This window comes from Bos taurus, chromosome 7, assembly GCF_002263795.3.
Source record: "Bos taurus isolate L1 Dominette 01449 registration number 42190680 breed Hereford chromosome 7, ARS-UCD2.0, whole genome shotgun sequence".
In the NCBI taxonomy this organism is placed as follows: Eukaryota; Metazoa; Chordata; class Mammalia; order Artiodactyla; family Bovidae; genus Bos; species Bos taurus.
In genome coordinates this window covers 47,453,880-47,481,714 of record NC_037334.1, presented here as the reverse complement: position 1 = coordinate 47,481,714, position 27,835 = coordinate 47,453,880, and the positions used below count along the sequence as shown (strand labels likewise).

The 27,835-nt window shown below is 49.7% G+C and overlaps 1 protein-coding gene across 1 annotated transcript in view; it reads right to left on the bottom strand.

Annotated features, from left to right (window-relative positions):
• Positions 1-13,695, bottom strand: part of TGFBI (transforming growth factor beta induced) — a 33,493-nt gene extending 19,798 nt beyond the window's left edge. Inside the window, exons 1-2 of the mRNA NM_001205402.1 lie at positions 13,522-13,695; positions 8,437-8,535 (exon numbers count right to left, since the gene is read on the bottom strand). Coding sequence (NP_001192331.1) covers positions 8,437-8,535; positions 13,522-13,655 — 233 coding nt within the window. The 5' untranslated portion in view covers positions 13,656-13,695. The remainder of the gene's footprint in view (positions 1-8,436; positions 8,536-13,521) is intronic.
• Between the last annotated feature and the right edge of the window lie 14,140 nt (positions 13,696-27,835).

Sequence of the window (27,835 nt, the reverse complement as noted above, 5' to 3'; positions counted from 1 at the left end):
CACTTTTCTCTCAGCCCTCCTCCCATCCCATTCCTCTTGAACCTTTCAGCCCTGCTTAAAAGGGTGAAACAGGCTAGTGGTCTCAGGACTGATCTCGACTGACTCACAGTTTTATTTTTGGAAACCAGTCATCGTCTGCAACAAAAGTGAGATCTGATTGCCTTTCAAAGGCAACGCAATAGGATTAGGAGACGAGGCTTGTCATCTATCAGTAATTCGCAGGGTGGCCTTGAAAGTTCATTTCTCTCTCTGGGTCTCAGTTTCCTGATTTACAGAAGAAGGTGAAGCTAAACTAGATGATCTCCAAGGTTCCTTAAATCTCACGCTCACAGTTCCAACCAATGGGATAATTTCTAGGGAGCAGAAAAGCACTCTTTCAAAGGAGGAGAGTGTCTGCCAGCATCTCATAGTTAAACGTAGGGAGAGCCACAAGCCTCAAGCCCACAGGACTGGGGACACGCATGCGTGGACTCTCAGGCTTTTTCTGATAAATACCGGGGCTCTGTGGTGGGGGTTGAGGAAGTGGGATGGGGTCAAGTCTCACAAAGCTTAGGAGAGCTCACCACAGGAGAGCTCAACGGCTCACCGGGATTCCACTGAGAACAACAGAAAACCAGCTCCCCAAGAGTAAACTCACGGGTGGCCACATATATGTGGAGGGGAAGGAGGGGTGACGATGACAGGAGAAATGGAGGCTGCCAGACAGGTGGGGGAGCAGGGACATCTCAGCATGAAGGAGGAAGTGAGGGATGGAGTCAGAAAGCTGCAAATGTTTTGGGGGTGAAGGCACTTCCAAGGCTTCCAGCTGGGGCGGGTCAGATCCAGGACTCTCCTCACAGTTCACCAAGTCAAGACCCTTCTCCATTGCTGCTGACAGTGTACATATACAGGGGGAAGTGGACTTACTGGAAAAGTCTAACATTAAAAGGACACTGGGGGTCTCTCCGATGTGATGAAAGCTAACCCCTGGCAGCACTCGCTGCCTCTCCTCTCCAGGTGGGCTCTCTGGACATGGGGGACACACCAACCCTTGTGGGGGCACAGGCCCCCAACCCCCCGCCCCCACAGCCAAAGGCTGTCTGCTGGTTAGCCCAGTGTGGGTGGTTCCTGCCAGGACACCTTCTGACCGTCTCCTAATCCTCTCATGCTGCTGTCCTCTCCCTCCTCTTCCTGAGTGCTACCCACAGCCTGGCATCCCCAGCACTTTCTGGGTGCACGAGATGAGCAAGCCTCTCATCTCAGCCTAGTGGCCTTCTGGGTTGAAACACCTCCACATCTAGCCGGTTCCCTGCTTGACCATCCCAACAACACAAGCTCTTAGAACCAGTCCACCTGGCCCCAGAGAGGAAGAGGGCAGCTGGAAACTGCAGCCCAAGAAGACAGCCCATTAACACGATCCTGACCAAATCTTTCAGGACTGGCACACCCTCTTCTCAGCCCTGTGTGTCACCTTCCTGGGGCTCTGGCCCTGGGGACACACACGCAGAGCTGTGGGAAACGGGGCTGGAGTAGTCACACAGTTGTGGGTCTGAGGGTGAGTGCAGAAAAGCATGAGAACCGCAGGGAGCCCCCAACCATGTCTCCCCAGTTCCCTGGCTTTCCAGCATAGAGGGGACCAATCTGCTGGTCTCTGACTTGAATCTTATCAGCAAAAGCTGCTCTGACTAAAGACTCCTGGCTTCTCCTTGGCCTGAAACAGTCCAATAAGCAGAAACCTCAGAAAAACAACATCCTCTAGGGCAATGAGACACAAATTTTCTTGTTCTAGCTTCTCAGGTCAGAAGAGCAATTTGAGGAATAAAATCAGAGAAGGTTCATGACTTAGAAGGGAATTTGAGGGAGGTAGGGGGTGGGGGGACAAAAAGTAGTGCCCATCCGAGGTCTAAGAGTTGAAAGAGAGTTTGAGAGCTCTCCTCCATTCCCCTCCAAAGTTCTACTCACAATTGGACAAAAAGAGAAGCATTATTTTTTTTTTCTGTCCTCAGAATAACTGTCTAAGGAGTTAACATAATAAGTTAAAGCAATCACTCTCTCCCAAGCATGCTGCACAGTTTTGGCGGCTGGGACAGCTGTAAATGCCCAGGGACTGACAAAACTCTGAAACAGTGGAATAAGGAATGGGGCCTGAGAGCCAGCTTCCTGTGACCGAAGGTAAACCATCCAGCACATCATGATTTCCAAGGGAATTGCAGAGCAAATGCAAACTGAGGTCGTCTAGACATGCACCTGCCTGGACGGGGGTTCATTTTCTGCACTCGACTGAGCTCTCTTAAGCCTCCCAGGAGAAAATCAAACTCTTGAACTCCTGGTAAGAAAGGGTTTGTTTTAACCTGCTGTCCAGCAACAAAAATTCCACTCTCACCCCATTTACCAGGGTCCAGATGGTGAGTGATGAGATAGAGCCGCTGAAAAATACACTGACATATTTGGTGACAGTCTGTCTGTATGTGGCATGTGAGGGTCTTTGGGGGGATCCTGGATGCTGGCTGTGTCTCTTCAGCTCCCATGCTCTCCATCTGATTAGAGACGGAGCACCCTTGCAACAGGCGTTGAGAATGACTGCCAGGCTGGGGGTGAACAACCAAGAAAAGGTTGGTGGCTCTGGGCCAGAGGGCCTCTGCGAACTCCAAGGAGGCCTCCTCTGCTCCCTGCGACCCAGAATCATAGGCTTCAGGGCTGAAGAGAGAGACCTGGGGCAGATGACCCAGGTCCTCCAGGGCTGCTCACTTGACTTTTCCCCATGTCACCAACGCTAGCTGCTGTGCTCAGTTCTCCTTGGGGGCAGCACATATCAATAGAATAACTGGGCCGCCTCCACCTGCCAGCAGATGACTTAGGCTTTCTGAGCCTCAGTCTTCCCCTCTGTAAATGGGCTAATGATCATACTGATCTTAAAGGGTGACTGTGAGAACCAAACAAGCTAACCTGTGAAAAACACTTACCAGATGCTTGCTATTTACTAGGCGCTCAGTCGTTGAGCTGTTTCTTAAAAAATCCCAGGTATAAACTTTATAAAGTTAGGTTAATAATTTCATTGAAAGCCATGCCCGGCATGAAACCACTGATCAAATCACATGTAATAAATAAATTCCCCATAACACAGCTGTCTAAGTTAATAGATAGGGCCCATCTGGAGAATCCCATGGACAGAGGAGCCTGGTGGGCTACATACAGTCCATGGGGTTGCAAAGAATCAGACACAACTGAGCGACTAAGCACATTGCGGTTGTAACATATTATCACAAGTTTAGTGATAGTGACTTCAAAACCACAAAAATGGTTCGATGCACGATACTGGATGCTTGGGGCTAGTGCACTGGGACAACTCAGAGGGATGGTATGGGGAGGGAGGAAGGAGGAGGGTTCAGGATGGGGAACACATGTATACCTGTGGCGGATTCATTTTGATATTTGGCAAAACTAATACAATTATGTAAAGTTTAAAAATAAAATAAAATTAAAAAAAAATGTATTATCTTATAATTCTGGATAATAGTGTCAAAAGCTGGCCTTATGAGGCTAAAATCAAAGGCTGTATTCCTTCCCGAGATTCTAGGGGAGAATCTATTTTTGTCTTCTCCACATCTGAGAGGATGCCCACAGTTCTTGGCTTGTAGTTACACCACTCCAACTTCAGTTTTCATTGTCATATCGCCTTCTCTGACTCTCACTCACCTGCTTTCATCGCATAAGGACCCTTATGATTATATTCGTCTCGTCAGATAATTCAGGATAACCTGCCTTCCGCCACACCCCCACCCAGTGCCTTCACTTAATCAGATCTGGAAACTCTCTTTTCCCTTGTAAGGCAACATCTTCACACATTCAGGATGAGGATGTAGACAGTATTAGTGTGACATCATTCCACCTACCACTTACCCAAATGGTACATGGACTCACGTACATACTCAGGAGAACAAGGTTTCCTGTCAGCTAACCTGCCTCCGAAGAATTGATGCCTTCCAGCTGTGGTGCTGGAGAAGACTCTTAGAAGTCCCTTGGACAGCAAGGAGATACAACCAGTCAACCCCTAAAGGAAATCAGTCTGGAATATTCATTGGAAGGACAGATGCTAAAGCTCCAATACTTTGGCCACCTGATACGAACAGCTGACTCATTAGAAAAGCCCCTGATGCTGGGAAAGATTGAAGGCAGGAGGAGAAGGGGATGACAGAGGATGAGATGGCTGGATGGCATCACTGACTCAGTGAACATGAGTCTGAGCAAACTCTGGGAGGTGGTGAAGGACAGAAAAGCCTGGCATGCTGCAGTCCATGGAGTCACAAAGAGTCAGACACGATTAAGTGACTGAACAAGAACAACAAAGCTGCCTGCTAGGAGAGTACAGAATGGGACAGAACCATCAGGAAACCCTGCACAGTCGAGGCATTTAGTAAAACCCTGGAGTTTGGTGTATGTAAAATCTCAGTTATTTCAGAGCAGGTTGGCCATGGGGATCCAGCGGGCTGCACAGGGAATAGGAAGCAGGGGAGGAGGTGCTGCTGTGGGTCTAGGGGACAGCTTGCCATCCCTAGATGGCTTCTCACCATCCTCTTGTTTTTCCTTTTGGGACCAAGGTTGAGGATACAGGAGGGCAAGGAAAGGAAGGGTCTTGCTCAGCTTCATCACAGATGTCCCTGGGTGCCCTGCACAAATGAGATCTATAGGAAATAGCTCTGCTGTTTTCTATAGGACTGATGGAAAAGTTAGACCATACGCTGGCTGGCTTCAGTAGAAGTGAAATGCCTAAGCCTGAACACAGTATTGAAGAAGTGTTAATATTTCAGCCTTTGGGCAAAGCCACGCTTGCTACTGGGGAAACGGGAATGTCTTGCCAGCTCATCTTGGCTCTAGAGAATGGCTACAGTTGCCTGTGAATGATGTTGCTTGTGACACAGCGGCAAGCTTCTGGAGTGCAGAATGGCCACCCCCACCTGCTGGCTCCTGTGCTGGCCCTCCCTGTGCCACGTGGAGGATGCCTGGGCTCCTGCTGTGATTATTACATCTCCATGATGTCAGCTCTGACTTGGCTGTTAAATGGGCCTCCCTTTCATGGGGGTTCATACAAAGGAGGCCTGTTGGGCTTCCTGAGCACCATTTCCTGCACCATTGCTTCAGCTGCTGGACATAAAAATGTTACGGTTACTGATCAGATGGAGACCCGAAATCACCCTCTTTGCTTGATGAGCTGCTGTATCACACTGGTGCTCTTTAGGATCTGAAATAAAATGAGTTTCTAAGTAATAAAATTCACTTGCATCACTGAAGAGGGGCCCACTGGTAACTACTTCCTGTAATAAAACCCATGTATCAGGCTTGACAAGCAGCACCAGGACTCTTTTGGGACAATGCAGACAAGCTATTGTCTGCAGAAGATGGATGCAGTGACCTGACAGGCGTGCTGAGCGCACACTGTGACTCTGCCCCTCCCTCCTCTATTGGAGGTGAAGTCAGGGCCTCCCAGCAGCGGACACTTGGCTCCAGACTCCTGGGTCCCTGTGTGACCTGAAATGGCAAAGTCTTCACGCCTTGATCCCGTACTTAGTGCTACTTATCTGCTTCCAAGTTTGCATTCTCCTGTGGGTCTGGGGTCCCCTGGGGACCTGTGCAACCCGTTTCCCGTGACACTTGGCTCCCTTTCACGCCAACAAACACCCCTGGCTCAAGCCTTGCCCCTGAGAAAATTCCTACTGCCCAGGCTGGCCCCATGCTGAGATGGCGCTCTCTGCTCCGACCACCACTGTGCTTCCCATTTCACAGTTTGGTCCTCACCCAGGTAAGTGTACCACAGGGCCCATTCTCACCAGGATGACATCATCTGCAGCCCACACAGGCCTCTCTCCTCCCCTGCTGACCACCTATGGGCACTGAATTCCCAGGACCCAGATGACAGTTCCTTCATGGGTTTCAGCCCTGGGGCACAAGCAAACAGCGAGGTTGCTTCTTCTCAGCTCTCTCAGGGACAACAGAGATGAGTCCATCCACTTCCCCTTTCCCTCCCCAAGTTCTCTGGCCTTCCCCCCAGTCAGCTTCACCTTCCTGCTGCTGCACGTGATGTTCCAGGGAGGGACCTTCTTATCCTGGATCATAAGGTTTTTTTAATCAACTCATGATTTTCTATCTCCATTTCCTCTTTTATAAGCTGCCCAAAGCAACAGCAGATTGCTTGGTAGAGTTGTAGGTTCAGATTATCCCCTGTGGGTTTGTAAGATCCGCCCTATGGCTGGGACTGGGCCCTGGGCCCCACTCTGCACTCTGATTTCCCCACCCACACCTACGTCTACCCCTCCCCCTGCAGCACCTGGGCTCCCCCTATGCTCTATGGTGCTTCACCATCACGTCTTCAAGAACATGATGACTCGTCATCAAGAACATTTGGCCAACACGTGGATGCTGCCCGCGCCCATCCTGACACATCAGTGGAGAAGGAGGTAGGTACCCAGAGCCAATCAGCCAAGGCGACTCAGAGCAGCGTCAGCCGGGGAATGCTGAAAATGTCCCCAAGCTACTGTTAACTGGTCAGGCAAATGCTTCAACACGGGGCCATGCTGAAATACCATGGCCAATACCACCCACTGTCAGCTTGACATTACAAGTGGCTCCCATTTTTAGGGAAGCCAGAACAAACAAAATGGTAGCGTCTTAAAACCCAGGGCTCGGTCATCTTCCAAGATGCAATTATGTGGGGCCTGGCTCTGTGTTTAATGAAGTGTTTATTTTAGTTGATAATATACCTACATGGGAAAAGTCAAAAAGTACTGAAAAAAAAATTTTTTTTTTTTAACTTGGGTACCAGAGAAGGACACGTGGCATATAATTTGCATAATCTCTTCTTGTCCACAACAGCAAGAATTCTGGCTGGGGGTTTGTTCCCTCCTTAAATCTGGGAGGTGGATCCTCTTAGCTCACTTAACTCTTGGCTTTGGGGCTGGGCTTGGTCAAGCAGGGAACCAACTGTCATTGCCCTGCCCTTGACAGGCTCATGGGATGCTACTGGTCTTGCCCCACCTCTGCTCAATCCACAATTTCCCTGATCCATACTAGGATTGACAATTGTGTTAGGACACAATCAGTGTCACAAGCTGGGATATTTATTTCTATGTGCATTTCACGGAGAGAGTGTTTACCCTTCCTTCAGTTAGAGGAGACATCTGCTCCAAAGCAAGTCACAAGCAATATGTTTAAAAACCTCTAATATGGGAAAGGGTTCAAGATAGTGGCTCAGCATCTCTTAATCCTCTTATTACACAGACAAGAGGAAGCCCAGGTCCTCACGAGTGTCTCAGGGAGCTCTGCACAGCACATTTTTCCATCTTTTGGAGAGAGCCAGCTTTGCGATCTTTTGATGGTTGGTGCCAAAACAGATTAGGCTTCCCCAGAACTCTGTCAGAACACGCAGGCTGCAGGGCAGTCATGGTGAACGCCACCTCCCTCCATGCTGTTCATGATGCTAGAGGCACCAGAAAGCTCTACTGTAACCACAGGGGGCCACAACCCCTGGTGTCTCACTTCTGTTTATGCAGCTAAGATTTGCAAACAACAGCAACTAGCATTTACTGAGTACTTACTATGTGCCAGGCTCCAAATTTAGCCTCTTCTGTGTATTACTTCATTCACATGAACAATCCCATAAGGTAGTCCTATTGTTATATTATGGATGAGGCAATTGAGGGTTCCAAAGGTGAAGCCAACTGCCCAGGTAGGTGGCAGAGCCAACCTTCGAATCAGAGAGTCTAAGCCTGTGTTCTTAATATGCTGTGCTGCCTCATTCCGTGCATATCTCTAGGCACTCTCAGTCTTTTGGAGGGTATTTACCTTGAAATGCTAGAGATAAATAACCCACCTGCCAATGCAGGAGACATAAGAGATATGGGTTTGATCCCTGGGTCAGTTAGACCCCTTGGAGGAGGGCATGGTAACCCACTCCAGTATTCTTGCCTGGAGAATTGCTAGGACAGAGAAGCCTGGTGGGCTTGTCCACAGGGTTGCATAGAGTCGGACATGACTGAAGCAACTTAGCATGCACGCACTTTGAAACACAGAGCAAGAACCCTGTATAAGTTCACCAATGGCTTTTCTTTCCCAGAGTCAGAGGCTGGTGGCTTCTACACTGAATCATTGTATTTGTATCATTTAGTGAGGATTAAGAAGTGCCCGCACACAGTTTCATGTTTCTTGCGATCCCAAGTCGGCCCTAAAAAACATATCCAAGTCTTGTTAGGCGGCTTAAAAGTGTAAAACAAAATCGGCCAGCTTACTGAAAATGCCACTCCCAAGCACACAGTTCTCTGACATGTGTACACATGCATCTTCATGGCTCTGCACACGGTGCCACCTTCCAAAAGGCTGGCCCACGCCCAGGGGCACCTGCAACCCACACACACCAAGGGTGGCCTCCTGGGTGGCTGGTGGGCATCGGTGGTTACAGATACTCACGTTGATTTGCCACAGATCTTCCTCTGGTACCACTGCTTGCAGTTGGTGAAGTACTTCTTGTTGGTCCCAATGAGCTTCTGCACAGCGCACACGTTGGGGCTGAAAACAAAAGCTGCAGTGTTAGCAAACGGTCGGCATGTCACCTGCCTCCTCGTCCTTCCCACCACGTGGGCCCTCCTGGGTCACCAGAACCTTCTAGATACAGAGAAGATACAGTCATTTCGGTCAGCTTGGGGGTACATTCTGGTCCTCGTGATCCAGACTTCCATCATCCCTCGCAAAAATATCCCCCCAAATTCAAAAACTGTCAAAGTATATATCATACAGTGACATCATTTCATTTAAACATTCTTTGACACTGACATTTAGTAAGTATAAATAAAAACATCTTAAAATTTTTAGGCTACATGTTTTATAGATGGAAAACACCACCTTAAAAAGAAAGTGGTGTTTGCTAAGAACAGCAGCAGCTTTGAGGGAGGCCCCCAGACTTTCTTTGTACCCCCACTCCGCACATGCACAGGATTGAACCTGGCCTCCCAGCAGGCATCGCTGGTCCTGTGGTCCAGGCCCCAGCACTCTGCAGGCAGCTCCACACACAGACATCCTCTGCATCCCTAGGCAGCTGCCTGGCTCCCAGACACAGCCTATCTGGTGTGCCCAGCCTGGAAACTAGAGGGCATGGCCAAGCTAGCTGCTGTCAGGACCTCAGAAGGAGACAGTCACTCACTGAACTAAGTCGTTTATTACTGGGGCCCCAGTTTGCGTCCCACTCCCCCCAGAAAGCCCTCCTTCGGTGCCCCAGGTGATACTCTTCTGCCCACCGCTGAGCTGTGTGTGATACAGCCATTGTTTGATGCTGGGTATAGAACACAACCCAAAACTAATCAGGGTGTGTGTGACCTTTCAGCTATCCTGCAAAGAACCCTGGGGGCAGGTGTTCTGATTTGTTTCTTTTATATTCTAGGTGGGGCTAAGCACCAGATTGGATGCAGAGGAACTTGGAACAGCCTTGTCAAAAATACTGCTCCCAGGACTTCCCTAGTGGCTCAGTGGGTAAGAATCTACCTGCCAATGCAAGGGACATGGGTTCAATCCCTGGTACAGGAAGATTCCAAAATGACACGGAGGAGCAGCTGGGTCCATGCACCACAACTACTAAGCCCGGCTTTAGAGTCCTCGAGCCACAGCTGAGCCCGCATGCTGCAACTACTGAAGCAAGCCAGCTCTAGGGCCCGTGAATAGCAACGAATGAGTCCCTGCGTCGCAACTACTGAAGCCCACGTGCCCTAGAGCCAGGAACTTGCAACTAAGTCTGCCTGCTGCAGCTACTGTGTGCCTAGAGCCTGAGCTCCGCAACAAGAGAAAGCACTACAGTGAGAAGCCCACGCCCCGCAACTAGGCATCGTCCCCCACTGTTTGCAGCTACCGAAAGCCTGCATGCAGCAACAAAGACCAGAGAACTTCAGGTATATCAATTCTAAATATCAATTCCTCTGATACTTTACAAATATAATCAAGAGCCATCATTTGAGATGCATGGTCTTTTCCAGGAACTTGGTCAACTCTCAAATACTCAAGAGTCAGCTTATTGGGTGGGAGGGAGGACACACAGACCCTTTAATTCTCTGCCCTGTCTCTTCCACCATGTGGATGTCACCTCTTGTCCAGTCTGTGGTTCACCCCAGGCAAAGCTGAGTGGGCCAAGGAGGCATAGCAAATATTTGTGAGTTACTGTAGGGACCTGAGGGCAAGAGAAGCGGAGGCTGGAGAGGAAACCTCAAGCCAAGGGGGAGGACAGCTCCTACCCCCTTACTCCCTGCTGGATCTGACCAAACGCCCACAGCCTCCAGAGGGTTTTTACAGAAGCCACCTTGTTTCTCAGTTTGCTGCCTGGTATTCATAGGTTACAGCAGTCCCCAAATAACCCTGAGAGAGTCCCTGCTGGCCACACTCCAGCTGGAGGTTCTATTTATTTCTGTACAATTTCAGAAGTTCTATCTGACCAAGCAGGAAATAATTACTGTCGATGAATTCTCCACAACTCTCCGTAGGCGTTTGGCGAACCTTCAGAGTCTCTGGTGGATGTGGTTCCAACATTCCTCTGCAGACTGAGTTTCCACTGCTGCTGCCCTCTTAGACAGGAGCAGAGGCTGGGGGTCTCTGTGACCTACTCCCTCTCACATCAGGGTGGGATGGGTGGGCTGTGTACATAGGAAATTTATACTGAAGTTTAATTGACATGAGCACCCTGTTTCTGGGCCTTCTGCCTCAAGCACAACAGCTCTGCTATTCAACTTGGATTTGAAAACCAAGCGCTTCAGAAAATGCAGTCCAGTTCTGGTTGCTGACATTTGGAAGTGTGACTGCATTTTTACTTCTCTTTCAGTATTGTTGTTTTCCTTCTCTATAGCAACACAGATAACAGCCGGGAGTCGAAAGACAGCATCACAGTCTCTACTTTCCCAACAGCTTTCTGTCTCTGGACTAAGTCACTCCACGTCACAAAGCCACAGTTTCTCTATCTGTAAAATGGGAACAGCTACCACAGAGCTCACTGGGTTGTGGTGAAGATGAAAGTAAAAGTGTGATGGATAAAGGGTGAGCATGCTTGCTAAGTCATTTCAGTCATGTCTGACTCTTTATGACCCCATGGACTAAAGCCCGCCAGGCTCCTCTCTCCATGGGATTCTCCAGGCAAGAATAGGAGTGGGTTGCCATGCCCTTCTCCAGGGGATCTTCCCAACCCAGGAATCAAACCCATATTTCTTATGTCTCCTGCATTGGCAGGCAAGTTCTTTACCACTAGTGCCAACTGGGAAGCCAAATGGTGAGCAGGACCCACTTGTTATTTCTTCCTTGACGTCTTGTGAAGCACACACACTACATTTCTTTAACAAAAGAGCTTCCCTTTCCCTTCCCACCAGTTCTCACTTTGAAAGAGGGCTGGAGTTTGAACAAGGTTGTCCATTTTGCACAGGGTGCCACCCCCATGGGCTAAGCCAGGCAGCCTGTGAGTTTTCAGGGACCGTTAGATCAGAGTAAACGCAGCTGCATCTGCAACCGTTCGTTACAGTCCACCTGCCCGTGTGTCCAGATTTACTGGGGGAGGAGGGGAGCACACCTGGGAATGCTTAGCCCATCCTGCCCATCACAGATCACTCTAGGCTTTTCCAGTTGCCCTGCAAGATGATTAGCCTGCAGGGTGGGGGAAGGGAGGGGAGGGAGAAAGTTGACCTAATAGCTGAAACTTATAATAAAGATTTGCATTAAAAAAAACACACACACACAACTATTTTCCAGCTGGTCTGTGACTTTTCTGGGCTTCAAAGGGAAGGAGGTTTGTTACAGGGGTGGTTCCTGCTGGAGACCCATCGGCACCTTTGGGAAGCATCACTGTGGAGCGCCGGAAGCCACCATTCCAGGTGACAGAGAATGCTGTGGGTGCCTTTTCCTGACTGAGTGCCTAAGAAGACACAGAGGGACAGAACCCTCCCAGGAGTGACTGTCGCACCCAAACAGGACATACTCCATTGGCAGGAAAGGCAGAAGGCCAACAGTGCGCTGGGCAGAAACCATGGACATGCCAGTGGCTCATATTGTGACTTGATGCTTCGTTCCCGCCTTGTCTTTCTGTCCTGCCCCCCTCACTTTTCCGTACCCAGCAGAAGTCAAAAGTGAGTCTCTCACTTCCTGAAAGACCCCTGGACATCCCCCGTGCTCTCCTCTCTCCTGCAGGGTATGAGGCTGCAGCATGGCCTGGATGGCTTTCACTCTGCAGAGGGGCCAGACTCACTGCCAACATAGTCCCCTCCCCATAGCCCTGGGCATCTGAAAGGCCAAGTACGACCACAGGCACACACAGGCAGAGGAACAAGGACACTACTCCCAACAAGGGGCCATTTCTAAGGGCAGGGAGTCAAGGCTTTCTAGAACCCTATGAAGTCAACTCCAATCACTTCCAACACTGAGTTCTGATCTAAGTACAGATCTGCCCAGTCAAAGGGTGGTCTGGGCACCAACTGGGAGCAAATGCCAGACCCAAGGGCATTTGGGCTGCGACACAACTCTATCCACATATGCGCTAAGTCACTTCAGTTGTGTGACCCCATGGACTATAGCCCACCAGGTTCCTCTGTCCATGGGATTTTCTAGGTAAGGATACTGGAGTGGGTTGCCATTTCCTTCCTATAGTTCTAACTGTCACAGAGGAGTTGGTGCACCCAGGTAGGCAGCAAACCCTGGCTATATGTCAAGCAGGATGGTTGAGTTTGGGATATGGAAACAAACCCACCTCTGCCTGGGTCTGGGCCAGGGTCTTTACCAGGTTGGACCTGCTGCCTGGGTTTGCCCCCGGAAAACCAACACATCTTCAGTGTCTCAAAGGAATACATGCAATGATAATGTCCCAAATTTACAAACTCAGCCAGTGTTTTAAGAGTGGTTCCAATCCCAGCTCCCATACATACTGCAGGACCGTGACGAAGTGATGTGGCCACTCCAGACTCAGCTTCCCCATCTGTACAGTGTGTGTGTGACTCCCAGCACACTCTCCTGTCTTCATCCAGCAGGGGAGCAGACGCTGCCCTTGGTGTGCCTGGTGCCAGGTGGTGGGTTTAGGGCCTGGCCGGGTGACAGGGGCCTGGGGGCCTTGGATGCTGCCAGCTTGTGTGGTCCCAGTGTCACATATGAAGGTGCTGGACAAGGACCTGGCTGGACTGGAACCTGCGCCCTGCTGGGTGGGCTCCCTGCCTGCCCTGGCCACCTTCCCACGGTGACTCTGCACAGATAGCCGCCAACTCCTATCTGCCTGGAGAAGCTCAAAGCCCAGGATCCCGCTCACGCTCTCGGCCTGAGTGGAGGTCCCAGGTCAACTCTTCCATCCGTTTCCTCCACACAGTGCCTCCTGCTGACTTTTCTCCACCTTCCCCACTCCCCTCCCTCCATCTCCTGCAGGGCTGGTCCCTCCAAGCGTCCCACACAGAGGCCTGCTTTTGATTCGGGCTTTGTCCCCTACGCCCCCAGCCCGCTCCGACGGTCCCCACGACGCCCGGTCCCTCCGATCCCGACTGGGCGCCCGCTTACCCATGCTGCCGGCCCCGGAGGCGGCTGTGCTGCAGCACTAGCTGGTAGGGCGACCTGGCGGGGCCCGCTGGGGTGGCAGCGGGGCCCAGGGCCAGCGCCAGAGCGAGGGGCAACAGCCGCCCGAGGAGCGCCATGGAGAGAGAGGACGCGCGGAACCTATGGGCAAGCGAGTGGTGGGGGAGTGCGAGTGCAGCTGCGGCGGCGGGCAGGTTAAGTAAGCGGAGCGCAGGGAGCCGCCCGAGGGGAGGGGCTGGGAGCCGGAGGAGGGCGGGCTTCGGGCTCCCCACGCCCCCGCCTCCCTGCCGCCCCTCCCCTCCCCCGGGCGCGGACCGTTCGCAACCAGCCCCTTTCCCTTGTTCCCCAGCGTTCCCCAACGGGTTCCCCGGCACCCAGGACTCTACAGGGCCTCACTACTTCACTCCCTCCTCGAGGTCTGTAAGGTCCTGAGCTCAAAGATGCCTCACCGGTCTCAGGCCACGCTGATTTCCACAATAGTCTATCCATCACGTCTGCTTCTGCATTCCAGGCCTGCTAACTTTAAGACGGATAAGGAGTAAGTCTTATGACTGACAGAAGCCAAAACAAAACAAAACAAAGACAGGTTTTGTTAGACTTCAACTGGAAACTGCGGGGTAGGGGGCGGGAATGCCACCTTAGTACACACTCATTGTTTTATTAAACATCTGTATAGCACTGTATGCGAGAAAGATGCTGCAAAGAGATAGCAAAGATTTTTGTCCTGGAGGAGCTCAGAGCAAGTAAACAAATAGTCACCTGGGAGGGAGGTAATTCACTCAAGCGCCTATTAATCACCCACCAATTATCTGGCACTGCTAGCCCCAGGAGACAAAGATGGATGAGTGAATGAGATCCAGCTTCTTTTCTTAAAAAGTTCACAGTTGGGAGACCTGCGGGCCAGTCAACAAAGTACTCCGGAGAGGGGCATCTGCAGCCTTGGGTGGAGGGGCAGGAAGTGACTTCCCTCTCTCAGCTGGAGTGGTGAGAAGGAACCAGGCAAAATGGGGACATTCTGGGTTCTCAAGGTGTCCTATTGGCTGAAGCATGGGGAGACAGAGAGAGAGAGAAGGGAAGGCATGTCACAGGACGCAGACCTGAGCTCAGAGTCCTGCAGGGGTGATAGAGGAGCAGGTCAGTGTCAGGAGCCGGCTAAGAGAAGATGACATAAAATAAGGCAGGAAGTGGAGATGGGCGTGAAGAGGGGTAGCACACTGAGGTGTGTCTAGGAGGTACCAGCCTTGGCAGAACTTGGAGGCTGTACCCAGGGAGTGTGGGAGGAGGAGAACTCACAGATGACTAAGGTGCTGTTGGCAGGGCCATCTTGGTGGCTGGTGGTATCCTTCTTAAAATGAGAGATATGGAGGGGGGCTTAGATTCACCAGGAGAAGGTAAGTGGTTCTGGACACGCTGAGTTTAAGTGCTTGTGGTTCATCCAGGTGTCCTGTGGGTGGCCGGATATAAAGATCTGGGACTAGAGTGAGGGTTCTGGGGTAGAGATCCAGACATGGGAGTCCTCCTCAGCTACAGGCAGCTGAAGCCGTGGGAGTGGGTGGATCCTCTGGGTAGGCATGTGGGAGCAAGAGGTGGGTGATGACAGATGATGGAGGGAAGGCAAGGCAGAGAGCAGCCAGCAAGGAGGGGAAGGAGTGCTGACAGAGAGCCCCAGAAAGAGGGGGCTGTGAGCAGTGAGTACCGCTGAATACCAGAGAGATCTGAAGGCGGATGCTGTGAGGCAGACAGGCACTGGGGACTTGGCTGTGGGGAGCAGGAGGAACAAAGCCAGATGATCGTGGTTTGATGGAGTGATGGGGTTGTTCAGAGTGTGGACGACTCTTCCAAGAAGACTATGTGAGAAAGGAAGGGGAGAGTCAAGGTGGAAGACAGGGGACACCGTCCACAGAGGCTTGGACATGTTTAGGACATTGATGGAAAGGAGGGATAAAGGAGGGGGTCAACGCAATGGAAAAATAAAGAGAGATAATCAGAGTGGGAAGAGGGGAAGCAAGGAGGGGGCTGGAACAGAGCAGCTTGGGGCTGGAGGAGGGGCAGAGTACAGAGGGAGTAAAAGCTCCGGAGGACCTGACTTGGGGGGATGGTAGAGGATGGGTCAGGTTTCAGGGCAGTTACAGTGGGTAGCAGGACTGGGAAACCTGAGGGCAAGGAGGGAAACGGGGAGTCAGGGACAACACAAGGTCTCTAGCTGGGATGATCAGATGCAGGACGGGCACCCAAGGGAAAGTGCGCACTAGACTAGCTGCCTGGGGGAGCGAGCTGGGTCTCCAGGTGTGTTCACATGGCCTTGACAGGCCATCCCAGGGGAGATGTGCAGGCACGAGCTGTCTTCAAAGGTCTTGAGTTCAGAAGAGGGGTGAGCACTGGGGATGCAGGTTGGAGTCACCACCCTAGCAGGTGGTGGCTGAAGTCCTGGACTTGCAGGTTCCCTTGAGCACATGTGTGGGAGAAGAGAAGAAGGAGACGGCAGGCCTTGGGAAGCACCCATCTGGAGAGACTGAGCAGAAACAGAGTGGAAACCCTGATGGAGGCCCTGGGAGACCCCGAGAGGCCACCGGAGAGGAGGCTTTCAGAGAGCCACCAGCACCACCAGGTGGGGCAGAGTCCAAGCTGGACCCTGTCACTGAGCAGTTCCTAGGCTACGGTTGGTGCTCAGGAAACTAAAGACCATGAGACCATGGAATGTTTTCTGGAACATTCTAATTCCAGCTTGTATCTTCCTCCTTGAGGACTAGGAGATGTTCTGGGGTGGTTTTGACCTTGGACAGAAGCAGGTCCTTTCCTGACATTCGCCCTCTTTTCTCCCCTCCCCTCTCTCCCCTGGAGGGAGGGCTGGGATAGTCCCTCCCCTGGCCACCTATGGAGGCTGCTCCCTGGCTGGGACTTCCACCACTGTGGGGGAGACGTTCCCTTTGCTTGTCTCTGTTCAGACAGGCTCTGTCTGAACAGTCCTCTGATGAGGACTGTCAAACACATCCTTCAGTCTGCAATGAGGGGACTTCCCTGGAAACAACTTTCTGAGGGAGCACGATGTCTCTCTCGTGGCTTTCAGTGCAGCATCCAGGCGCCCAGGATTTAGCTTCACTTTATCTATGAGTCCTTTTCTTCATTGTGGGGTTTATCATCATTTTCTGGTTTTCTGGAGCCTCACAAAGCAAAGCCAGGGATAGGAAAAGCTGTTTTGATGATTTCCACATCAAAAATCCTATCTGCTGACTTTGTTCTTAGACAGTGATCTGATCGTGCAAAGAAAGAGGTGCCTTTACAATGACTCCTCAGTGAGTCAAGGTGGGTGGCTGTTAAGATCATAAGCTGGGAAGTCGGGCTGAGGTCTAAGAACGCAGCAGCCCCCACGAATAGTCTAGTCAAAGCTGCTGTGAAAGAACTACTTTATAAAATCGAGGTGATTGTGACCAGGGTAAGGGAAGAAAGGAAGCTCTGGGGAAGGTTACATGCTGAGAATTGAGGAAGCAGCCTGTGGCAACTTTGCTTGATGGTTTTGATTCAGCTTGGGTCCCCCTGTCAGGGTCCATCAAGTAGACTGCCAGCCTTGCCTGAGTGATGGCATTGGTAAAACCAAGTTGCCAAGTATAGGCTCTGGAGGCAAAGGACCAAATCCTAGTGCTCCTACTTACAAGCTGTGTGGCCTCAGGCAAGTTGTTCAACCCCTCTGAGCCTCAACTGCTAGTTTTCTCATAGAATTGATATTAAAACCTACCTCACAGGACTCTAGGGTAGATTACATGATATAATTCAAGTAAAGTGGCCAACAGATACGAGTCGCTTACCTCTTCCAGGACCTGCATTATTTAATAAAGATCACTGAGATGATGTGACAGGTTAGCAGCTACAGAAGTGTAATTGTCTGAAAATAATCATTTAAATGAAAGCAAAACATTTCTCCGTTTCAACACGACTGTTTGGCATAGGACATTGGGAAGGGCTCAAAGAGGTTCAAGCTCAGGCTTGATGTCTCCCCCGAGGAGGGAGCACTGGCAGCAGCACTGTTTTAGGAAAGATGCCCCTGTGTGTAAAAGCCTGGGAGCCCAGCCTTCCCCAGCCCAGCTCTCCCTCTAGCAAGATTTACAGGCTTCAGGGCAAGTCAGGTAGTCTTGTTGTAAAACCTCCCTCATCTCTAAAACTAACATTCGATGACTTGAGTTTTTCCGCGAGCTCAGGAAAGAGATTACAGTCATACTTCATTTACTGTTTAGATCTAAAAAAAAAAAAATTCCACCTCTACATCCCACCACTCACCCCCCTCCAAAACCAGAAAATGCAGAGCCCTGTGAACATAAACACGTTCTTCCACAAGAAAAGACTGCCTCTGGGGGTTGTTTTTCTATAGGAAAAATGGCTGCTGGGGGAAGGAACAGGGGTCCCCCATCTCAGATGGCTTGCCACCAACAAGGGCTAGCCCTGCTCACTTTCATTTAGGAAAGGTTTCCCTTCTCTTTCCATGTTAGACCAACTAAAGAGAAAGAGAGTCTTGTCTGGAACAATAATTACTAGACTTTTTCAGACACTTTATAAATATGACTCCTTTCTCGTCTTGTGGCTCATACGAGATCACCACGAACAGTTTAGTTTTTGAAAATAACCCTGTTGTGCTTGACAACAGGGCCTCAACCTCAAGATGAGTGAGCAGTTCCAGCAAGTTCTCCACAAAGGAAATGCGGAAAGAAATTGCTTCTGGGTCTGAGGGCAGGACAGCTGGCATTTGCAGCCTGACCGACTTCAGGCCGCCCTTGTGCCATCCTCCCCAAAGTTGTGGGTGATGTTGGGCATCAGTGAAGATATATGACATGGTTGAAATACTTTCCAGAGGACACTCAGCCTTTCTAACCTGCCACCACGTAGTAAATCAGAGAGCTCTTACAATTCAGTTCCCTACTACTTGCCAGGGAGAAAGAAGGGTGAGTTTTGGCACAAGATATCCAATTTTTAAGAGTACTTAGATTAAAATTGGGGGGAAATTTTCCATTCCTTGCACAACATTCAGCACGTAGAACGTTACTTTACACACTGCAATTATTCTATCCAGCTAACAAACAAATACAAGAAATATCCCTGCTTACTAAAATTAAGGAATGATTATAGGGATTCAGATTTGGCTTTTCAAGGATTTTCCATAACCTTGCCACTCAGTGTGATTTGCAAACAGGAGCATCAGTGGCAAGCTGGAACTTATTAGTGATGTGGAATCTTAGACACTGCCTCCTGTCGCCCCCACTAAATCAGACCCTGCATTTTAAATGGGCTTCCCTGGTGGATCAGACAGTAAAGAATTAATCTGCAATGCAGAAAATCTGGGTTCGATCCCTGGGTTGGGAAGATACCCTGGAGAAGGGAACGGCTACCCACTCCAGTATTCTTACATGGAGAATCCCCATGGACGGAGGAGTCTGATGGGCTACATAGTCCATGGGGTCCAAAGAGTTGCTAAGTCATCTGTATGCACTTCAAAGTTTGAGAAGCACAGGCCTACAGGTTTCGGTTAAATAGCCAAAGCTCAGATGAGTTTAAAATAGGATTTAATTTATGTAAAACTTTTTAAGAAATATAGCCATTGACCAAAAAAAAAAAAAAAAAGTCTGAAAATCTGTACCAGCGACCACACTGGAAATCTCTGTTCTCACAGAAGCCTGGCTCACCCTGTGAATGGCAGTCAAGGTGCCTGGGTGGCTCGCAAGCGGCTGTTTCTCTAGGTCCAGCTGCTGGGTGCTTTGTGGCTTCTACACAGTGACCTGGGAAAGGAAACTGTGTTCAGTCCAGGTCACCTTCAATTCATCTCCCCTTTCAAAGTCCTCAAAAAGGGCATGTGTGATCTACAGGTTTATAACAGTAAGAACTTAAACCTACAGTTTCAGGCTCTACAATCGATGGAGACAGAACCACTGTCATAGCCTGAAAGTGGCATTAGGGGCCCTAGTGTTTACTTTCCTCAATGACTTGCCATTTTCACAACTTCTCTAAACACTGGCTTACTTAATCAGGGCTTGCCAAGTGCTATTTGCTGGCCAGAACCCAACTTTATTTTCTAGGGAAATTGATTTTTCACAAGAGAGTTGCATTGATTTGGCTCATATAAAATATCTTAAGAGAGAAGACTTCAGAGGCACTTTTGAGGTTGCTTCAATTGCCTGACCACAGATACTTTCAGTGGGAGTGATGCCCACTGTAGGGAACTGACCAGATGCTTGTTGACTCGAGAAGCAAAGCTTACCCATGCCTTTCCTCTGCTCCCCTCAAGTTTTCCAGCATGGAGGGCAAAGGCCTCAGAGAAGCAACACCTCCCCAAGTTCAGTAATCCTCATACCTCCTCTGTCCAGTTCCTTTCATTTCTTTCTTCTTGCTAGTGGCAGCGCCAAAGGTTGGAAAGCTTGCCTCCAGTTTTGCCTCTCCCCTACCCCCTGATCCTTAACCCCCACGTGCAACTGGTCAGCAAAACCCTTTCCAAATTGCTCCTAGATGTTTCTGTCCCCTCATCGAGCACTCAAATCCCCAGCTCCCCAAGGCCTCGCCTCTCACCACCAGCAGCCCCCAGCCAGTCTCCGTGACATCAGCCCCCACCCCTCCTCTGACCCCCTGCCATCCATCTATCCCAACACTGCTGTCTCATCTTCCCCAAACACCACTTCCACAAAAACACTGCTTTCCATGGACACTCCCAAAGTTTTCTGTTGTTTATGAGAGAAAATCCAGACATCTCTATTTTCTTTTTTTTTTTAATGAACATCTTTCTTCCCCTGATTTAAACAGAAATACACACATATTAAACAAAGCTTAGAATATGCTGAAAAGGCTACATGAGAGCATAAACTTGATCTACCCTTAATCCCTACACCAAAACATTTCCCATGTGTTGCCTCCCCCTGTTGTGCCTGGCCTCTAAGTCCTCGGCAGAATTCCTCTTTGTCATCTATCTTGCCTGCTCTCTCCTGCATCCCAGGGTCAGCTCTGGCTCCTGCAGAGCACATGATTCCTCCAGCCTCCCCACACACAGCTGACACAGCCCCTTTCTACATGCTCTGTGCAAAGCCCTGGACTCCTCTTTTACTCTCCTTACCCATATAATTCTCCCCCTTCTAGACCAGCTTTGTTACTGTGGAGCTGTGTGTCCTTAGGCAAACTCCTTAACCTTTCTGGGCTACTGTTCTTTCAGCTGGTTGCCTTTCCATGACCTTCCCACTTCACAGAGACTCTCCTTTGCCATGTCCAATACCTCTAGCTTTTAGCCTTTGGGTCTGCCATCAAAAGTTGGCCCATGCATTTACATCTGTGCTTCTTTTATAACCTCATTATAAGTCAGCAAGGAGCCCAGTTAACATTTACAGATTCATTAAATTTGTGTTCTGAAAGGTCTAGCCTAAATCCCTGCTGGTACAGTTCACACCTTTTCTAGTGGATTCTAGACAGAAACCAGCATTGCCTTAGGTGCCTTCTCCACCCCACACCCTGGGCTAGACTGACTTGTGTGGCCCTCTGGGTCAGGCAGAGACTCTGATGGGCCTTAAAGAACGTTGGTCCCGGGTCATCTCCCCACCTTCGCTAGCCAGGTGTTCAGTTCCCTAGCAGTAAGGCATCAGCGTCTCTGGGGCTGGTGCACCCCAGTTCATGGAACATTCCCCCATTTCAGTTGACAAGAAAGCCTCTGCTTCCTCAGCTGCAGAGTTGCGCCAGCATCAGAGAGCAGAAAGAGGAAGCTGCTGGCTCTGTAGCAGCCATTCTGAGAGTCACACTGAAAGTGTTTAAGAAACTTCTCTTAACCTGACACCACCCAGCCCCCAACAAAAAGCCCAGACATTTGAATCCACGGTACAGAAAGCAATCTGTGCAGGCTGCGCAGCTTGTGAAGTGACAGCTACACAATTGAGACTGCTGGTTTCAACATTTTGGAACAAACTCACTCTCCTTTACCCTGGAATGAAAGGACAAAATTACACCCCATACGTATGTCCCATGATACAGACCTCAACTCCTTTGCACCCTCTGTACACCCTCACCCAGCAGGCAGGGTCTAGGCCCTCTAACAGGACAGGCCCAAGGGAACGCCTTTCAGCATCAGCAAGTGCCAACACTTACTTCTTCCCCAGCGTCTTTCAGCATTTTCCTCCTTATTCTTTCATTCTGAGGGCTCCTGATATTTCAGGGTATGAGTAGGGTGTGTGCTAAAAGGAAGCACATTAAGGGGCTTGGATGGCTGTTTGTAAGGACAGCAAAAGCAGAGAGATCTCTGGCTCTGAGCTCCCCCTAGGTAAGGCTGTGTCTAGGAATGGCTGTGAGCTTGACAGTGATGCAGAGAAGCAATCAGAGAGGAGAGTGGACACGTGCCTACAGGTGCACAAAGAATCTGAGCCTAGAGCTTACCAATGGCAGGTGTTCTTCTAAGTACCTTTCATACATTAAATCATTCCATCCTGAAAATAATCCTGTGGGTTGAGTATCATTATTTTCCCTGTTACAGATGAGGAAGGCAAGGCCAGGAGAGGTGAAGCAACTTGCCAGAGCAGTGAGGAAGACAGTAAGCAGAAGACAGGGTTTGAGTGGGAACAGCCCAGCTCCCAGCACTGCCTCATCACTGCATCACGCCCCTCTCCAGGTAGTGTAGTTGCACATTTTTGGAAAACCCTGGAACCTTCTCTCCCTTGCACATATGTTCATTGAGCAAACCCCTGCAAGTCCCCAGAAGCCACTCTGGAGGAGGAGGCAGCCTTGGTGAGGGAAGCAGTGGGCACAGAGACTGCCCACTCTCCTAGACAGGCAGGGGAACTGAGCTGCTGGAACCGCGACTTATTTTTACCAAGAAGTCAATATTCCTTGGAACAGATCAACTAGAGTTATTTAGTAATCCTTAACAATCTTGTCACAGCCACTCCCAGCCTGCAAAAACAGTACTCTGTATCTACCGCTCAGTGAATCTGAGGGGCCAATGCTTCTCAGGCACAGAGGAGGGAGGGGATGGGGAGCCCAGCTACTGATGTTCTGGCAGCCTTGACTTTCAGCTCCTACAAATCATCCAGTTGCAGGGTCTCCCTGTGATGAAGTCTCTAGGATTTGAGTTAAACAGATAACAAATGCCCCTCAGCTAGCCTCAGCAACAGGGTAAATTTTTCCTTGACTATATGGGAAGTGCAGCCCTGTCTTATCCCAGAGATACCCAAGGGAGCCTGCAGGTCTGTCCCAGGTCCCCCCAGCCACACCCCATTCAGGTCTCCTCTGGGCTCCAAGGGCTCATTTATGCTCTCAGCTCACACGGGAGTCTTAAACCTACTGCAGCAGGAGCTGGCAAGTCCCCACCCTTCTGCCTTAACCATCTAGACCTCTCTTACAGCCTTCTATGCTTCCACAGAGACCCCTGTCTGACTCTGGTGGGCAAGATGAGTCATTTTATTTTTTAATTTTTTGACTGTGAGATCTTTTTGTTGCAGCATGCAGACTCCAGAGCACATGGGCTCAGTAGCTGTGTCTCTGGCTTAGTTGCCCTGAGTCACGTGGGATCTTAGTTCTCTGACCAGGGATTGAACCCAAGTCCCTTGCACTGGAAGGCAGATTCTTTTTTTGTTTTTCTTTTTTATAGAGTATAGCCAATTAACAATGTTGTGATAGTTTCAAGTGAACAGCGAAGTGACTCAACGATACGCATGGAAGGTGGATTCTTAAGCAATGGACCACCAGGGAAGCACCCATGGGTCAATTTCTTTCCTAATGTATTTCACTTTGGTGATGGACAAAATGTGAACTAAGGCATTACTGTCTCTCTTAAAGCACCCTGAAAATGTGTAAAATAAGAAGTGAAAGGCAATTTTCTTCTGGTAATTTGGCACAACTCCATGTGACAACACTTTGGCAAGGCACATTAAAAAAAAACTTTCCTTTTATTCCCTTTTAAATTACCGATAAAATATTAATTATCTGTACCCAAGAATTCTTTAAACAACTGGTATGATCGCTTTAATTATTATAACATTTAATACAACAATATTCCAGGATGACAAAAGAATTAAAATGACCCCCAGGCTCTGTAGAAAAGATTTGCCTACATTAATTAGCACATTTCTAAAGTCACAGTTGAACTATAGTGTGAGTTAGTCCTACTGGTTTACATCATATAGAAAAATACCTCTGACAATGTACGGACAACCAAATCGCTCTAAGACAGTAGTTCTGGGCATAGTCTACAAACACTCCCTAAACGCACGCTATGAGCTCGGCATGGATGAGTCAGGCATTCATTCTCTAAACACGAGGCACTCAGTCTGGTCGGGGAGCCAGGCACACATACAATGAAATAAGTGCTTAATACATGGCTCTATATGGAAGGAACTTCAAAGGGAAGTACCCAACCACACGGCGGGGGAGGGGTACAGAAGGCAGAAGGGGAGCGGGGAGCGGAGGGCGGGAGGGGTGGCAGGGGATCGGAGATTCTTCCCAGAAGAGGTGATTCATCATCTGGTTGAAACAGAGGCCAAGTCATCAAGGTGGACTGCAACTCATCAAACCAGAAACTGGAGACGGCGTTAGTACCAGAGACATGCTGGTCTGAGTTTCTGGTTCTCGTTAGGGCTTTCCAGGGCCCGAGACAGAAGAGCCTGAAAGAACTGCTTTTCTGTGGGCCCATTCTTAGTGGCCAAGAAAAATGCCATCTTGATTATTCTATTTAAGCTCATCCTGGGGTTTTTTCCTCTGTTATTGAGAAATCGACTAAATATCCTAAGGCTTAATGTTTGGTCCCTCTTAAAAACAGACCAGGTCTTCTTTGTGAGCCTTTTTCACATTTCAAAACCGATAAGCACAGGAATGGGCCCTAGCTTCTGGGCTCCATTTCACCTCCAGGGCACCATCAGCAGCGAATGGCACTGGTGACGTGCAAATGTGTTCAGGCTCCTTCCAAATCCTCTACTTGCTTACATTTTAAAGGAAGCGGGGTGGGACAGGGGGCAGGGCAAGAAGTGTGAATCTCTGAGTGTGTTTTTGTGATGTGCAAACAGTGGGCTGTGTGTGTTCAGACCCACGAGGTACAGATCCTATGGAGTCCTTGAGACAGATGTGGCCGAGTTGTGCCGAGTTGGGGAGAGGGACACCAGGCTTAAGACAGTTTATAAAGGCTTGGCTTGATGACTGAAGTCCAACACAGCACGCAACTTCTACAACATTTTTATTTAGATACAAAGTTCATCCAAGACCCCATAAAAAGACCTTGGCCTGTTTTCATAGAGTATGGAGACAGTCGTGGCCTCTTTTTAACTTTGGTTCCTATAATTTATACTGGGGACCCAAGCTAATCATTCCAAACCAGTAAATTAATAAATAGAGCAGCAGAAAGGAAGACTGCAGGGTCATGAGGCCTGGGCTTTCATGTTTCTTCTTTCCTGGTAACTGTTTCCAGATGTGGGGGCTGGCATAGTGTCAGCTTGGTGACAGTAACTAATCAAAATCCTTCCTCCCTAGCTCTCAGCATGCAGCTACTGGTCCCGGCAAAATGGCCTACTAGTGTGTTCCTTTCAGAGGACTTGCTAGGCTGGAAGCATGGCCCTTGCAGGGTGTTTAGTGGGCACAGACCATGGAGTTTATTCCCGTCAAACACGAGAACCTCAGGGCAAGGTATCTCTTGAAAGAACTGCATCCTTATCACAGTACCCTAAATGATGGAGAACGATGGGAGCTGGATTTGGGACAAACATCTCATTACTAGGGAAATGGCACACGTGTAGTCGTTAGCTCAGGACCGTTTCCTTACCATTGATGAAATGTTTCCTCTGTAGCTACTGAGAGGAGAGGTAAGAAAGCAGGCTTGCTCCTGACTTCAGGGTGCTTACAGTCTGAGGCGAGGGCTTCCCAGGTGGTACTAGTGGTAAAGAACCCACCTGCCAATGCAGGAGATGTAAAGAGATGCAGGTTTGATCCCTGGGTCGGGAAGATCCCCTGGAGGAGGGCATGGCAAGCCACTCCAGTATTCTTGCCTGGAGAATCCCACGGACAGAGGAGCCTGGTGGGCTACAGTCTATGGGGTCGCAAAGAGTTGGACACGACTGAAGCAACTTAGCACGCAGCATGCACACACCATGAAACTAAGTCAGAAGTGACTAGACCAGTTGAGATTTAACAGGGAGGACATCCTAAAGAGCATGCTCATGGAAGGACTCATAATGGACAGCTGGGCCTCTTTCAACAGATGATTTTAGGAAATGGCAGGTTCTGGTGTAGTCCAAGTGGCCAGTCACCACACATGAGGAACTTCACCTTGGACCTTCAGATCATGGTCAAGGTACCAGTCAGGCTCCAAGAGGCCCGAGGCAGTAAGGCCAGGCCAGTGGAGCCCAGGCTTCTCACATCTTGTTTCTATCTGTCCTCTTCGACTTTTTGGGGAAAGCCTCCTTCTTCTGTTGATATTTACTTGCCAACCTTGCTCATCCAACCACAGGGCAAGTCAACTCTGAATATTTTAAGCTGGAAGCATATAAATTGGTTTGACATCCCACTGGCCTTCTCCCACAGGCAGATGGGGAGTGAGCTGGACTGTGTGGTCGTTGACCACCTTGGGAGACAACCATAAGAATGAAGTTCATTGCTTTCTAAACTGCAAGCAGCACTTACTTGTGGATTTCCAGGAAAATGCCGTGACTGGGAATCCTCCAAAAGATCACAGAAAATCCTCGCTTTCATGCCTCAAAAGATATCTGTTCTCAGTCGGCTTTGATTTGTCAGTGACCTAGAACTTGTTTCCCTGAGTCATCAGCAGGACTAAATTGTGAGGACTTGAACAGAAAGCCCTGAAGCGTGTGAGGGAGCAGGGGGAGAGTGTGTGTCCAGGGCCAGTGTGGGGAAGCAGGAAAGGCCGAGACTGTCTGCTGGTAATGGGTTCGGACCTGCCAGGGAAGGAGCCAGAGGCTAAATTGATGATCCTGCTCCCCCGTCCCTGCTGCTGTCTCTCTGCCCTTCCCAGAGAGGCAAGTTGACGCAAGCCACACATTTCATCCACCGCCCAGGCCCCTGGCCTGAGTCCCAGGACCACTGCGGGTGTATACTCCCTGAAGATGAAATGTACCTATATCATCCCTATCTTGGAATAATGCATGAAATGATATTTCACAGCATGGCTTCCTAGGGGTTCAAGTCTTAGAGGCCAGTGCACGGGGCTCTGTTAGCCCATTTCCTGGTTAGACTGGGTTCCGTGCACTGCTACCCAGGCTCAAGGAGGTATGAGAAGATCTGCAGAGTGGAGCAAATATGGATAAACAGAAGATGTAGAAGACCCTTTGTGTTTTCCAGAGCATTCCATCATATGGGTGGACCAACAAAAGGGAAGAAAACACTGGGCAGCCTTCATCTCCACAGCCAAGTTTACGGAGCCTTTTCTGTTCTGAGTTTGGCGTGCTCTTTCTTACCTCCGGGCCCATGAACCCACTGCTCAGAAACAAGCCTGCTGTCTGGCTTCCACTTTCTCATTAGATTTTAGTTTACACCACACTTCCTCCAAGAAGCCTTCCCTTCCTGCCTGCCTTTTCTGTGGGCTCGCATGGCTTCTATTTTTTTTTCTTTTTTTTTTCTTCTTTTACTACTGTGGCATCTATCGGTGTTGTAATTGTCTGGTGACATGTAGACCATGAGTTTGGTGAGGGTGGGGGAAATGCCTGCCTCATTCACTCCCCTGTTTCCAGTACCCACTGATGCATTGACTTATTTATGGTGTACCTAGAGTGAGCCTTCAAATGATCAAAGAGGGGAAAGGTCCATCATGAGGCTTCCTTACTCGAGGGGAGGCCTGTTGGGGGAGACGCACTGTGAGGTCTTCTTGGAGAAAGTTGGAAAAGGGGAGACCAGAGAGGTCGGAACCTTCCTGCCTCACACTCCCAACCTCCATGAGACAGCTGGGCTCCATGGGGATAAAATCTGGGAGCCATTAATAAGGGGGAAGGGCGCTCACATTGAAGGAGCCCTGACCACATGCCAAGATGGTTTTCCAGATGCCAACCATGCAAATAACATCCGCCATTCACCCAGAGCTGGCTGCAGGCCAGGCCACTTCTGGGGCTCCCTCATTTGATCTTTCAACCATCCTGCAGAGCAGAGCTGGTTGGCCCCATCTTTACAGAGGAGGCAGGGAACCTCAGAAAGGGTGGGACAGGGCCAAGACCGCAGAGTCACAGAGCCAAATTTTAAAGTTGATATTTAAAGGCTTCTTTTTATCATACGTTTAAGTAACTGCCAAAGATGCAGAATACTGTATTTGGAGGATGTGCAAGGCAGTGGGAGCGGGGAGGTGGACGGGAGAATCAGTATT